This window comes from Hylobates moloch, unplaced genomic scaffold (genome assembly GCF_009828535.3).
Source record: "Hylobates moloch isolate HMO894 unplaced genomic scaffold, HMol_V3 SCAFFOLD_11, whole genome shotgun sequence".
Classification (NCBI taxonomy): Eukaryota; Metazoa; Chordata; class Mammalia; order Primates; family Hylobatidae; genus Hylobates; species Hylobates moloch.
This window is the reverse complement of record NW_026652286.1, coordinates 73,459,440-73,474,801: the sequence shown is the minus strand read 5'-3', so window position 1 is coordinate 73,474,801 and position 15,362 is coordinate 73,459,440. Positions and strand designations below refer to the sequence as shown.

Sequence of the window (15,362 nt, the reverse complement as noted above, 5' to 3'; positions counted from 1 at the left end):
TGTAGTTATCATTAAGAGTCCTAAGTCATTTTCAGTTACAGACTCAAAAGATACAATCTATAAATATGAACACTTTCAGTTTTCTGAAATCCTAGCAATTATCCTATTCAGTTACTTCACACTAATGAATTTTTTTTCAAAGAGAGTTTATTTATCTGTCAGACTTAACCATAATGAATTAATTCAAACAATCTGAGAAATGGTGAAAAGAAAACTGATAATTCTCAACAATCGCCTTTTCTTTTTCTATCAAGGAGTTTGTGCTACTAAACACTATGCTAAATTTTGATCAACCAAGATGGTTTTCAGAACACCTAACATATACAAGGAAAATAAGAATATAAAAAAGATCAGATCTCTGACCACAAGGTGATTAAAATCAAAACTAAAAGAGAGAAGACATGGGATAGAACAGAACAATGAGCTGCAAGCCCCAACTCCTGGAATTGGGCACTATACATAAAGTGTGGTCACTTTCTGGTGGTCTACATCACACTGAGTAACTCATTTAGAGGCTGTGCTGTTTCAGATTGTTGTAAGGATCAAATAACATGTATATAAAAAGGCCAGACCCAGTGGCTCATGCCTGTAATCCTAGCACTTTGGGAGACCGAGGCGGGTGGACTGCCTGAGGGTCAGGAGTTTGAGACCAGCCTGGCCAACGTGGTGAAACCCTATCTCTACTAAAAATACAAAAATGGGCCAGACGTGTTGGTGCATGCCTGTAATCTCAGCTACTCAGGAGGCTGAGGCAGGAGAATCTCTTGAACCTGGGAGGCGGAAGTTGCAGTGAGCCGAGATCGTGCCATTGCACTCGAGCCTGAGCAACAAGAGCAAAAGTCTGCCTCAAAAGAAAAAAAAAAAAAAGAAAATGTATATAAAAGCTCTTTGCACAATTAAAAAATACAAATGAGGAGCCAGTCATGGTGCCTCATGCCTGTAATCCCTGGACTTTGAGAGGCCAAGGAAGGTGAATCACCTGAGGTCGGGAGTCCGAGACCAGCCTGGCCAACATGGTGAAACCCCATCTCTACTAAAAATACAAAAATTAGCCAGGCTTGGTGGCGGGCAGCTATATTGGCAGCTACTTGGGAGGTCAAGGCACGAGAATCACTTGAGCTCGGAAGGCAGAGGTTGCAGTGAGCCAAGACGGTACCAATGCACTCCAGCCTGGGCAACAAAGTGAGCCTTGTCCAAAAAATAAATAAATAAATAAATAATAAAAAATTTAAAAATGGATTTTATGATTATTAGCACCACAATATAAAAGCCACTATTATTGCAGTTGTGATAAACTGTATATGATCTACCACCTCTCACTCTTACCTTAATATTTCACCAGAAAACTGGAAATCAGGAGATGGAAAGCATCCACAATTCAGTAAATGTGAAAATCAGAACTTAATACATACAGGACATTGAGATGATTTATTATTCTTTTTTTTTTTATTTCAGGTGAAATCACTGTAGAAAAATGTTGCTATAGAGGCCCACATACCTAAAATTTGTTTCTAATAAAAGTTAACCTAAGACATACCAGAAACATAATCCGTTTTCATACATGTGGAATTTTGGCATACTGTGCCTCATTTATCTGAGACAATAAAAGAAACCGTATTACTTCACAGATAATCGCACTTAAGCATATAACAGCACCAAAGCCAGAAACTTAAGATTAATCAGTATCACCTATCAAGGGCATACCTGCAAAGCAAAGATGTACGGCAAAAATAATAAGTAAAGGGAAATCATTCATCAAGAGAAATGGGGATACGTAATTCTTTCAACATTTAAAATATTCTACTACTTCATAAATTGTGGGTTCAAGAATGGGGGAAAGACTTAAATAGGTTTATCAGATTCACTGAACATTTTTAGATCTTACATGTCAAAAATTTAATGTGGGAACTGTCAAAGGATTGATGGATAAAGTTTTCATAGAAATATATGCCTAAGTATTACCAGAGGCATTTGAACCACAGCAAGTCCATCTTGAATAGGGGTGCAGTAAAATAAGGCTGAGACTTAACTGGGCTACATTCCCAGGAGGTTGGGGATTCTTAGTCACAGGATGAAGAGTGAAGGTTGGCACAAGATACTGGTCATAAAGACCTTGCTGATAAAACAGGATGCAGTAAAGAAACCAGCTAAAACCCACCAATATCAAGATGGCATCAAAAGTGACCTCTGGTCATCCTCATTGTTCATTATACATTAATTATAATGCATTAGCATGCTAAAAAACACTCCCACCCGTGCCATGACAGTTTATAAATGCCATGGCAATGTCAGGAAGTTACCCTACATGGTCTAAAAAGGGAAGTGACCCTCAGTTCCAGGAACTGTCCACTCCTTTCCCGAAAACTCCTGAATACTCTACCCCTTGTTTAGCATATAATCAAGAAGTAACTACAAGTATACTCAATTGAACAGCCCATGCCACTGCTCTGCCTATGGAGTAGCCATTCTTTTGTTTCTTTACATCTATAATGACTTTCACTTTACTCTACAGACTCGCCCCAAATTCTGTCTTGCACAAGGTCCAAGAACCCTCTCTTGGGATTTGAATCGGGATCCCTTTTCAGTAACAATATGATGAACTTATTGAAAATTAAGATAATTTCAAAACTTATGACTATGTTCTACCCTTCTTCCCTAATTTTTGTAAGATATTGAAGTAATACATCTAAAGTACTTATTAGCACATCTTACATATGATATCAACCATATATGTTAGTTATTGTTATTAATGGAATCTGTAATTGAAATAGAGTCTTAGTTTGTGACACTGTGATTTATATGAAGGCTCCAGATCCCCACAGCATGGGTTCAAACCCTTGCGGTACCACGTATTAGTTATGTGCCTTTGAGTTTCCTCTTCTTTGAAATGGGTATATTAATAGCATACACTTCTGAAGACTGCTGTTCATATTAAATTAGTTGAAACATATGAAGCAACTGCAGCAGTGCCTTGCACCTTGGAATGCTCAGTGTCAGTTGCTATCATCATCTAAAGCAGTGCTGCCCCATAGAAATATAATGTAAGGCACATAACAACAAACACATTTTAGGTGTTCAACAGACACATATTCCTGATGTCTAATGTACCGAGCACCACTAATAGATTCTTCACATGTTTTGAGGCTCACACAAAAGCTCAAAATCAAATGATGTTACCAACACACTTTTTTCTTTCTTAAATATCTATGCCAGGCGTGGTGGCTCATGCCTGCAATCCCAGCACTTTGGGAGGCCGAGGCGGGTAGATCACGAGGTCAGGAGTTCGAGACCAGCCTGGCCAACATAGTGAAACCCCATCTCTAATAAAAATACAAAAAATTAGCTGGGCATGGTGGCAGGTGCCTGTAATCCCAGCTACTCGGGAGGCTGAGGTTGCAGTGAGCCTAGATCATGCCATTGCACTCCAGTCCAGGTGGCAATGCGAGACTCTTACTAAAAAAAAAAAAAATTAAAAAATTAAAAAATAAACACCTAAAACTATTCTGATTTTACTCCCATTAACCTTTATTAACTTTATGTTTTAAAACAAAAGTGAAAGAAAGATAGAGGCCTTAATAGTCTTATAAAGAAAATATTATTTAAATTTTAATGAAGGTTATAAATTTTTCTTCTAAGTCCTCCTATAATTTTTTTTGTCCCAAAATAATGCCCAGACAGCTAGTTCATTTCAGGGAAGTACTTTTATTACTCAAGGATAAAAAGACAGGCTGGGCACAGTGGCTCATGCCTGCAATCCTAGCACTTTGGGAGGCTGAGGTGAAATCATTACTTGAGGCCAGGTGTTCAACACCAGCCTATGCAATATGGTGAGACCCACAATCTCTGAAAAATAAAAATAAAAAGATAAAAACTTGAGAATTAGCTGGCCATGGTGGCATGTGCCTATAGTCCTAGCTACTCAGGAGGCTGAGGCAGGAGGACCACCTGAGCCTAAGAAATCAAGGCTACAGTAACAAGCCCGGGTGACAGAGTGAGATCTGTCTCTAAAAAAATATACAATTCTGGAAAACCTAAAGCAAAATTTGTAACCTACACAGGTCAAAGGCAAACGTGAAATGTTGTGGGCAATGATAGTTCTCATGTTCATCAAAATGAAAAATAAAAGAAATAAGTTCACTGGTATAAATTCTTTAAGATAAACCCTAGATAAAATATTTTGAAGTTGAAGCTTCCCCCATTGGTGACAAAGATATAGCCAAGAAAAAAATCTACATTGCTAAACACACAAGAAATCATTTGTCAAGGTCAGGGACTATACTAGAAAGTGAGGGGCCCAGGGGTCAGACAATGATTGGAGGGTAAAGGAGGAGCATAAAGTGGACCAGATAATTTGGACCTTCTGTCCTAAGGAACGCTGCAGCCACTGGGTCCACAACCTATGTCTGTTATGGTCCCACATCTCTACTATATGCAAGTGAAGAAACAGGGCTTTGACCAAGCCATCCAAAAAGCTTTCTCTCAGTTCTCCTACTGATCTAATGTCTCCCTAGGAGGACATTAGACTCTACCTTGATTCTACCACATCTGATCAAACTGTAGACTCAATGAACCTCAGAGCTCTATCCTCCCACCCTTTCTCTTCTGTCTCACACTCTTAGCCTGGGTGATCTCACCCATTCCTATAGCTTTAAATGCCTCACACATGTTGACAAGTCCTAAATTTATATCTCCAGCCCCAGCTCCTCCCCTGAATTCCAGACCCATATATCTAGTTGCTCCCCAAACAAGGCTACTTAGATATACAGCATGCATCTAAATCTATCCAATTTTTTTTTTTAGTAGAGATGGGATCTCACTATGTTGCCCATGCTGGTCTCTAACTCCTGGCCTCAAAGCCTTCCTCCTGCCTTAGCCTCCCAAAGTGCTGAGATTACAGGCGTCTTCATAAACAGCAACATTCCCCACCAGCTCCATTATTTTTCTTTTTAGCATTTATCACCACCAGACATAATTTGTTTAATGTTTGTTTCTTCCCCTTAGAATGCAAGCTTCATGAGCGCAGGTATTTCTGTTATAATGTTAGAACTCAAGGGGACTAAACTAAGGCTACATGGAAAGAGCAGGGGGCCAGGGGAGAGATGTGGGATGAAGCCTGTGTGACAAGAGGGAGCCAATCATGACAGGATATGGATGAGGATGTTCCACCGAGGTGGGTGGAAAATTAGCCAGGTATAGTGGCGTGCGCCCGTAGTCCTAGCTACTCAGGAGGCTGAGGCACGAAAATCACTTTAACCTGGGAGGAGGAGACTGCAGTGAGTCAAGATCACACCACTGCACTCCAGCCTGGGAGACAGAGCGAGACTCTGCCTCTAAAAAACATAAAGAAGGGGGAAATGGGGGTGGATGAGGTTCCAGGGATTTAAGGGGAGGTACTATCACCTCCAGTGGCATGGAGGCAAAAGAGTCAACTTCACTATTTCAATACAAACAACAAAGAGGAGGTTACCTAGATCTCTTCTAGAAGGCCACAACGTAGCATTTCATCCTTTTCCATGGAGTTCACTTGTTATGTTAACATTGATTCAAATTAATTTTGAACAGCCTAAGACAAAATGGTGGCATTTGCAAAGCCAAGTTAGCTGTGATCTAAAGAAAAAGACTGGTTTCTGTGGTGGTACAGAAACTGAGAGGACGTTACCACAAAGTTTACATGGTTTAGAAGCCCCTCTCTGTATTAGAGATAGTCTGAGTCTGACCACAAAGACACCTAATCAATGACACCTTCTAACCCAAATCATTTAAGTGCTGCATTTTATGTGGAAAAATTCTAGCATTTCCAATAAAGACGCACTTTTTAAAAAGCATATATCAATAATTGATACCAGATCCTCACCTTTTAAGTAATAAGCATTTTATTAAGGTCAGTACAAAGAGCTTTTAGATTATTTCTTATATTTGTGCCATTAAAATGCTGATCTCTGCCTAGCCACATGATGGCAGGTGTCAGTCCACACTGTGGAAAATCCTGCATTATGGAAGGTGTGTGAGATGTATGAGACAGAATAAACTATACCCTCCTCAAAAGGTTCTGAAACATACTTTCCATTATTTTCTCAGGTGCTTTTTTGTTGCATTAAAACTATGCATTTTAGCTGGCTTTAGCAGAAATGTAAAAAAAAAAACAAACAAAAAAACAACAAAACAAAACAAAAAACCCTCAATATTTAAAGTTAGAAGGAGACAAGAGGAAGTTCTATTTCTAAAATCCATGTTTCTTTGGGCTCTTTTCTGCAAATAGTCATTAAACTACCATGATGACATATTCATCTTCCTAAATATGGTAAATCTTCCTCATGCTGAGATTACAGGTATGAGCTACTGCATCCAGCCAATATTTCTGTTTACTCATTGTTTCAACATACTGAAGACTTTGGTCAAACCTAACAAATATACATATAATACTCATGATTTATCAATAAAAAAATCTGAATTAGTGGTTTTATAATTAATTATATAGTCCCTTTACAATTTCCTGGTACACTAATAATATTCTTCTTCCCAAATAAAACACTAATTTTTTAAATACAACTTCTTTGACACATCTTTGTACAAAATCTCTCACCATCTATACATACAAGTTGAGCATCCCAAATCTGAAAAACTAAAATCCAGAATGTCCCCAAATCCAAAACTTTTTGAGTACAGACATAATGTTCAAAGGAAATGCTCCCTGGAGCATTTCCAATATCAAATTTTCAAATTTGGGATGCTTAGCCAGTAAGTATAATGCAAACATTCCAAATTTTTTTAAATCTGAAATCTATTTTATTTTACTTATGTTATTTTTTTTTGTTTGAGAAGGAGTCTCGCTCTTTCACCCACGCTGGAGTGCAGTGGCGTGATCTCGGCTCACTGCAGGCTCCGCCCCCCGGGGTTCACTCCATTCTCCTGCCTCAGCCTCCTGCGTAGCTGGGACTACAGGTGCCCGCCACCTCGCCCGGCTTATTTTTTGTATTTTTAGTAGAGACGGGGTTTCACCATGTTAGCCAGGATGGTCTCGATCTCCTGACCTCGTGGTCCTCCCGCCTCGGCCTCCCAAAGTGCTGGGATTAGAGGCGTGAGCCACCGCGCCCGGCCTTAAATCTGAAATCTAAAACATTTTTGATCCCGACCATTTTGGATAAGGGATATTAAACCTGTACTATCATTGTTTTAATAACATCATATGACTGAAGTGTTAACTTATCACTGCAATATTTTGATCTGTGTGATTAGTGGTTATTTTGTATATAATCTGTGGAAATGCATTCCATTAGACTTGTATCTATAGTTTTTTTCATTACATTGCACATTCTTTACTTCAGACCCTTTCTGAAACAACAAGTAAAGCAATAAAAACCCACAGTATGATTTCACCCATGAAAGCAGAATTTCTTCCCTGACCCAACAACAGAAACATGGCCAAAAGAAGAAATGAAATGAAGATGTTTGAAACACTAAGAAATGGGCGGTCGGATCTTCATCTCCACGGCTTATAAGATACTCTACCACATTCTTGAGCCATTTCCTCTCCTTGGTCTCTGTCCTTGACTCTGTCATCATACTGGATGATGTCAAGATCCTGTCCATAAAACATCCAAATCTCTGAGCTCAGCTTTCTGGATTCCTAAGGCCTGTCTCCCAGCTCAGCTACATCCTAATCTCATCACTATCCAGACCAGCTCCAAAACCAAGCTCAGTACATTTCACAACTTCCCTGTCTTCCAACTCCCCTTTGTTCCCAGTGAACCTTCAACATCGCTAAATGGTTATGCTTGCCATCTCTGCTTTCTAAGGCTATCAATAACCTCCTGCCTCGATTATTGCCACACTTAACCAAGACCCATTTTCATATTATACAAATCCATGTCTCCTTAATCCAGCACCATTGTCTTCTGGGCCAACCATCAACTTGAACCTGATCCCCCAACTGTGCTTACTGTTTACAGTTCAGTATTGGGTATTCCTAGAAAAATCCACAAAAATATAGTCACTAGTCTATCCTTAACAGACTGATGATGTCTAACTTCAATTTCTCTTCATTGCTGACCACAGTCCTCTTATTTGTCTTTTGAATAACTTAACCTCTTGGCTGTTCTAAACCATGTCTACAAACTCCTGGGCACATTAAATAACCACTTCTTCATAACACTATTCTCCACTTGTCCAATCAACCATTTTACTGTTTCACATTTCTACTATGTTTTTATCAACCCTCTTTCTTTTCTCCCACCTTAAAGGAAGAGCTTTTCCTCTGATGCCTACAGAGTCTCTTCAGTGCTATGAGAACATTCCTTTGGATCTCTTTCCTCCCAAAAACTACAACACATTTTCTTATATTCTTTAAACCATCATATTTTCTAGAATCATAACACATGGTACTTAGTTTATTGCTTGCCTGAACTATTTACACAAGATCTGAATCACAGCCTCGCCAACCCAGAACTATTTCCTTTGGCTCCATTACTCTTCTAATTCTTAATTTTCACATCTCTCTAACTTCTCTTTCCCATTTCTGTCATCAGATGCTCTTGTTGAACACAACTGCACAGACTACCCAATTCTCCCTGTGGAAGTTAGACTTCTTTGGTATAGTTCACAGAGGTAGGGTAAGGATCACATATAAAGCGCTTAAAACAGCATACTATTTAGGCTTCAAAACTCAGATCAAAGTCACCTTCACAGAAAACCTTTCTTTGCCCCACCAGAAAAGGTCAGTCTCCCATAAAAGTATACACATTTCTAGTAGTACAGGTCACAGTGCATGGCTGTCTCTCTGGCACTGGGACTAGACCCATGTAGGCTAATATTTCCTAAAAGAATGTGGTCATCCCACAACCAACCAGAACATTTCTTCCCCACCTCATCTCTTTCTCACATGGCTGCCCAAGTAATATCACCTGAATCGTAATTTAATTCTCTCATTCTTCTCTCCAAAAACTTCTGGGAATTCTCCCACTGCCTATTACAAACACAAAAACTTCTAGGCCTAGCCCTGTAACCCTGCATATGACCACAACTATTAATTAATCTTCTACTAATCCCTTCTAAGAACCACCTGCCTTATTCCACAAATTATACAGAACTGTCTCACACTTTGGGACCTCTGTCCAAGTTCATTTATACAACTGCCACAACCTACTTGTGTGATCCTTCCCCAGCTCGAGCAATGTACCCTGTGAGTCAAGGGCCTCTTAATAACACCCACCTTCCTCAAATGGCTTTCTCTTAACAGTTCAGAAAAATAACACCAAACTGTGTCACAGTCCCAGAGGATTTAGTCCACACCTGAGTATTATATTGACCAGGCATACCTCAGAGATATTGTGGGTTCAGTTCCAAGCTACTGCAATTAAGTGAATATCACATTAAATATAAATAAAATATATAAAGTATGTAAGTTCAATATATGAATATGTGTAAATATAAATAAAGCAAGTCACATGAATTTTTGATGCCAGTGCAAATAAGTTATATTTATGTAATATTGTAGTCTACTGAGTGTGCAATAGTGTTTTGTCTAAAAAAATGGTGTACATACCTTAATTTAAAAGTATTTCCTGCCTGAAAAATGCTAACAATCATCAGAGCCTTCAGCAAGTCATAATCTTTTTGATGGTGGAGGCTCCTGTCTTGATGCTGATGACTGTTAACTTATCAGGGTGGTGGTGGCTGAAGGCTGGAGTGGCTGTGGTAATTTCTTAAGACAACAATGAAGTCTGTAGCATTGATTGAATCTTCCTTTCACAGAAAATTTCTCTGCAGCATGAATTACAGTTTGATAGCATTTTACCCATGATAGAACTTCTTTCAAAATTGAAGTCTATCTTGTCAACCCTGCTACTGCATTCTCAACTAAGTTTATGTAGTCTTCTAAATCCTTTGTTGTTATTTCAACAATTTTCACAGTATCTTCACCAGGAGTAGATTTGATTTCAAGAAACCATGTATTTTGCTTATCCATAGGAAGCAACTCCTTATCCATTTAAGTCTCATCATGAGATTGCAGCAATTCAGTCACATCTTCAGGCTCCACTTCTAATTCTAGTTCTCTTAAATCTTCCATCACACCTATAGTTACTTACTCCACTGTCTTGAACCTCTCCAAGTCACCCACAAGGGTTGGAACCAACTTCTTCCAAACTTCAGTTGATATTCTGACCTCTTTGTGAGCAGGAATCACTAGAATCAACTTCTGGTGATGAATCCTTTCCAGAAAGTTTTCAATTTACTTTGACGAGCTCCATCAGAGGAATCAAAATCTAAGGCAGCTATAGCCTTGCAAAAATGTATTTCTTAAATCATAAGACTTGAAAGTCAAAATTACTCCTTGATCCATGGGCTGCAGAATGAATGTCGTGTTAACAGACATGAAAACACACTAATCTCCTCGCACATCTCCATCATAGCTCTTGGGTGACCAGGTACATTGTCAGTGAGCAGTAATATTTTTAATGCTATCTTTTTTTTTTTCCTGAACAATAGGTCTCAACAGCGGACTTAAAATATTCAGTAAACCATGCTGTAAACTGATGTGCTCTCATCCAGGCTCCATGTTCTATAACTAGAGCCCAGACAGGGTAGATTTAGCATAATTCTTAAGGGCCCTAGGATTTCTGGAATGGTAAATGAGCACTGGCTTCAACTTAAAGTCACCAGCTACATTAACCCCTAACACGAGAGTCAGCCCATCCTTTGAAGCCAGACACTCACTACTTTTCTTTTATTGCTATGAAAGTCCTAGATGGCAACTTCTTCCAAGGAAAGGCTGTTTTGTCTACATTGAAATTCTGTTGTTTAGTATAGCCACCTTCATCCACGATCTCAGCCAGATCTGGATAACTTGCTCCAGCTTCTATATCAGCACTTGGCTGCTTCACCTTGCATTTTTATGTTATGGTGAAGGCTTCTTTCCTTAAACCTTATGAACCAATCACTACTAGCTTCAAACTCTTCTTCTGCAGCTTCCTCACCTCTTTCAGCATTCATAGAATTGAAAAGAGTTGGGCCGGAGGCAGTGGCTCACGCCTGTAATCCCAGCATTTTGGGAGGCCAAGGCAGGCTGATCACGAGGTCAGGAGTTCAAGACCAGCTTGACCAACATGGTGAAATCCGATCTCTACTAAAAATACAAAAATTAGCCAGGCGGGTGGGGAGTACCTATAATCCCAGCTACTCAGGAGGCTGAGGCAGGAGAATCGCATGAACCCAGGAGGTGGAGGTTGCAGTGAGCAGAGATCGCACCACTGCACTCCAGCCTGGATGACAGAGTGAAACTGTCTAAAAAAAAAAAAACAAAAATAGAATTAAAAACAGCTAGGGACTTGTTCTCAATGGGCTTGGCTTAAGGAAATGTGGCTAGTTTGATCTTCTATCCAGACTACTAAAACTTTCTCCATATCAGTAATAATGCTGTTTCGTTTTCTTATCATTTGTGGGTTTAATAGACTAGTACTTTTAATTTCCTCCAAGAACTTTCCTTTGCACTCACAACTTTGCTAACTATTTGGTTCAAGAGGCCTAGCTTTAAGCCTGCATCAGTTTTGGCATGCCTTCTTCAGTAAACTTAAATCATTTCTACCTTTTGGCTTAAAAAAATGAGAGGCACATGACACTTCCTTTCACTTGAACACTTAGAGGCCACTGTAAGGTTTTTAGTTGGCCTAATTTCAATATATTTATGTTTCAGGCAATAGAGAGATCTAACAGGAAGAGAGATGGGTGAATGGCTGGCTGGTAGAGCAGTCAGAACACACTCACCATTTATTGATTATGTTCACAGTCTTATTTGGGTAGGGTCTGTGGAGTCCCAAAAGAGTCCTAATAGTAACCCCAACATTCACTCATCACAGGTCACCACAACAGATATAACACTAATGACAAAATTTGAAACACTGAGATAATTACCCAAATGTGACACAGAGACAGAAAGTACACACATGCTGTTAGAAAAATGGTGCCAACAGACTTGCTCAATGCAGGTTACCAAAACCCTTAATTTGAAAACAAAAACAAAACAAACAAAAAACAAAAACCACACATTATCTGCAAAATGCAGTATAGTAAAGCACAAAGAAATGAAATATGGCTGTATATGTGTATATAATCCCCTAAGTGGACAGTGAGGTCAGTTAAATCACAGATAATGTCTTAGATAAGTCTGTAAACCTCACTGTAACTATCAGCATCGTTATCACCATCAAAATGTATTTACTATGTGCCAGGTGCTGCTACAGATGCTTTCCAACAATCCTGTGGGATATATACTACTATTTTTCCCGTATTACAGATGAGGACATTGCATCATAGACAGAGAACATCACAGATATTTGAAAACACTGGGCATAAAATTATATTTTTGAATGGATAAGTGTTTCACCAATAACTATGCTCTAATACCTTTGCATATATTCATCCATCAATCTAGAATGCTTTCCCTATCCTTCCCAGCCTAGCAAAATTCTCCCAACCTTCAGGGTTCAACTCAAACGTTACCTTTTAATATCACCCTGGCAAGTAAGTTCCTCCTTCCATGAATTATCTGAAACATTTGAAACATGTCTGTATTATAACACCGAGGTTGTTAGAACCTCTAAATGTTTGCTGAATTAGAATGGGTTTCTTAATGGCAGTCTGATCACTATTTTTAACCCTTAGAGCAGAAAATGGCAAGCAAAATAAAGGTAATTTACATATGCCAAGCAAATAATTAGAAAAAAATGGTATATCTTATTAGCAATATATGATAATTATAGTCAAAAATCTTTTCAAAAATACATGTAAAAATTAGTAGATGTGTCAAATCATAAGGCCTTGTATAAAGTTTTCTAGTTCAGGAGGTCTATTCTTCTCTTTAATATGTTGAAACAAAGCAATATTCTTAAGAAATATAGCACAGACTTACCAGTCTTCGCCTTTCTTCTTCTACTGCAATGAGTAGTCTTGCAAATTCTTTTAGTGACTGAGCTGTTTGGAAAAAAAAAAATGCAAAGCATTAATATTTTCATTGCTAATATCTAATTACACAGGAAGAAACATTACAAGGAAGCTAGTTATTAATTTGTATATAGTATATTCTGTATACTATTAATTTGTATATATTATATTCTGTGATTTTATGTTTGTATAACCATAAAAGAATATACAATAGGATCCTAATCACTAACAGCTATGGATCAGAGATGTATGTACAAATTAAAGCTCAGCAAGTACCAACAATATTTTTTCTTCAAAGACATTGGAAGAAATATAGCTTATATATTTAATATGTAAAATATACATATACATTGATAAACATAGCACTGAAATCATTTGTAAGCAGTGACCTAAAAATAATCAAACATTTTTAAGTCTGTAAGAAGCAACAAATCTACTATTCCATATACTTAGTAGCAGCCAGTAATGCAAAATTTTCCACTGACTTCTAGAAGCTGAAGGGTTACAGATAATTGAAAACAGATTCCAGATCCTGAATCAACTTTACTTCTAAGGTATGTTAGATCTTTGCTTTTCAATTCAGCATTAACATCAGCATCTTGGGAGTTTGTTAGAAATGCAGACTCTCAGGCCCCACCCCAGAAGCTGCATTTTAACAAAATCCCCTGGTAATCTGTTTCTGTATTAAAGTTGAGAGGCCTGCTTTAGAAAACTATCTGTACCTTTATTGCTTTACTTTTAGTAGGAATTGAACAAGAACAGCAATTTAAGTTGAAATGGGAAAGATCAAGTACTCAGAAACATTGTGGGAGCAAATAAAATGTAAGCAAATAAATTAAAGGGAGGTTATAGTAGCATATTCTTTAAAAATGCATAGGTCCAAATGGCAATTATGAAAGAGTAATTCACCCATATCAATTTTTCATACCTAATGCTTAAAATGAGTAATTAACCAAAGTTAGAATGTTTGGGTCACAAAAATGATAACACAAGTAAACCTTCTCTTCTATGTCTTTGTTTGTTTGTTTGTTTGTTTTTTGAGACAGGGTCTAGCTCTGTTGCTGAGATTGGAGAGCAGTGGTAAGATCACTGCAGCCTCGACCTCCCAGGCTCAAGCAATCTTCCCACCTCAGCCTCCCAAGTACCTAAGACTACAGGTGTGTACCACACCTGGCTAATTGTTTATTTATGTATTTATTTATTTTGTAGAGGCAGGGTCTCACTATGTTGCCCAGCTGGTCTCAAACTCTTGGAGTCAAGTGATCCTCCTGCCTCAGCCTCCCAAAGTGCTGGGATTACAGGCATGAGCCACTGCACCGGGCCATACAGCCTTATTTGTTAGATTCCTAGTCACTTCCTTTCCTCATCTTAATACTGGAAACATCCTGTGAGACCAGCAGTTTAGTAATTCTGGCATAAAGCCAACAACAAAGACAAGTAAGTGAGAAAAACAAATCAAGAGTCTCATCAAAAGAACTCATTAAGGAAGATAAAAAATATTTTCCATTTAAGAATTAAAAATTCCAACTTAAAATGTTGTTTTCTCTTTTCAGAATTACTAGTCTTACACTAGCCAAACTGGTGTGAAATGTTAAACCCTATGATTATTTCATACTGGATTTTATTCACAGTTACCATAACAGAAATCAATGGATTACTTGGGAGACTCAGGATAATCTAATAAACACATTAATGGTCTTTTCTTTAAAGTTGGGATAAAAGAGATATCTTCAGAAATACTGGTATTAATGTTATAATACATTCCAGTTTTGACAACAGTTAGTTGAACAAAAAATTATTATATAAATATAAAGAATATTTTAACTGGAGTGTATAACAGCATATTATATTTTTGTGCTTTCTTTTGGTTAAAGTATTTCATCATTCTAGTAGGTATCTACTGCCACTGAAGCTCTTGGTTGGTGAGCTTGAAGAAGTCAGCAAAACTCTGGATGCTGGAAGGCAATGAGAACAGGTCTATAGAGACTATAGAATAAAAAAAAAAAATTAGCCACAGGATGGTGGTGGGCCTGTAGTCCAGTTCGGAGGTGAGGAGAATGGGGAACAGCAAGATCACGCCACTGTACTCCAGCCTAGGCGACAGAGCGAGACTCTGTCTCAAAAAAAAAAAAAAAAAAAAAAAAAAGAAAAGAAAATTCCAAGTCAATTGTTAATTCCTGGGAAAACAACGTTATACAAATAACACAATTACAATAAACTAAGTAGTTGACTTGTAACTAATATGTACAAAGTCACTACAATATAACATGAAAAACTGATTTTGCCTAAGTTGTTTTAACTATCAAGAGACTAAGAGAAAGGTACGTGTAAAATAGTATGAAGTAAAGACATGTATGAAAACAGTGTGAAGCCATATGATAATTATCTAAAACTGAAAAACAAATTTTAAAAATAGCAGGACAATC

General features: G+C 38.0%; 1 protein-coding gene across 1 annotated transcript in view; it reads right to left on the bottom strand.

The window, feature by feature from the left end:
• Positions 1-15,362, bottom strand: part of ARHGAP42 (Rho GTPase activating protein 42) — a 309,205-nt gene that overhangs the window by 189,216 nt on the left and 104,627 nt on the right. The window contains exon 3 of the mRNA XM_032167223.2: positions 12,905-12,966. Within this exon, the coding sequence (XP_032023114.1) occupies positions 12,905-12,966 (62 nt within the window). The remainder of the gene's footprint in view (positions 1-12,904; positions 12,967-15,362) is intronic.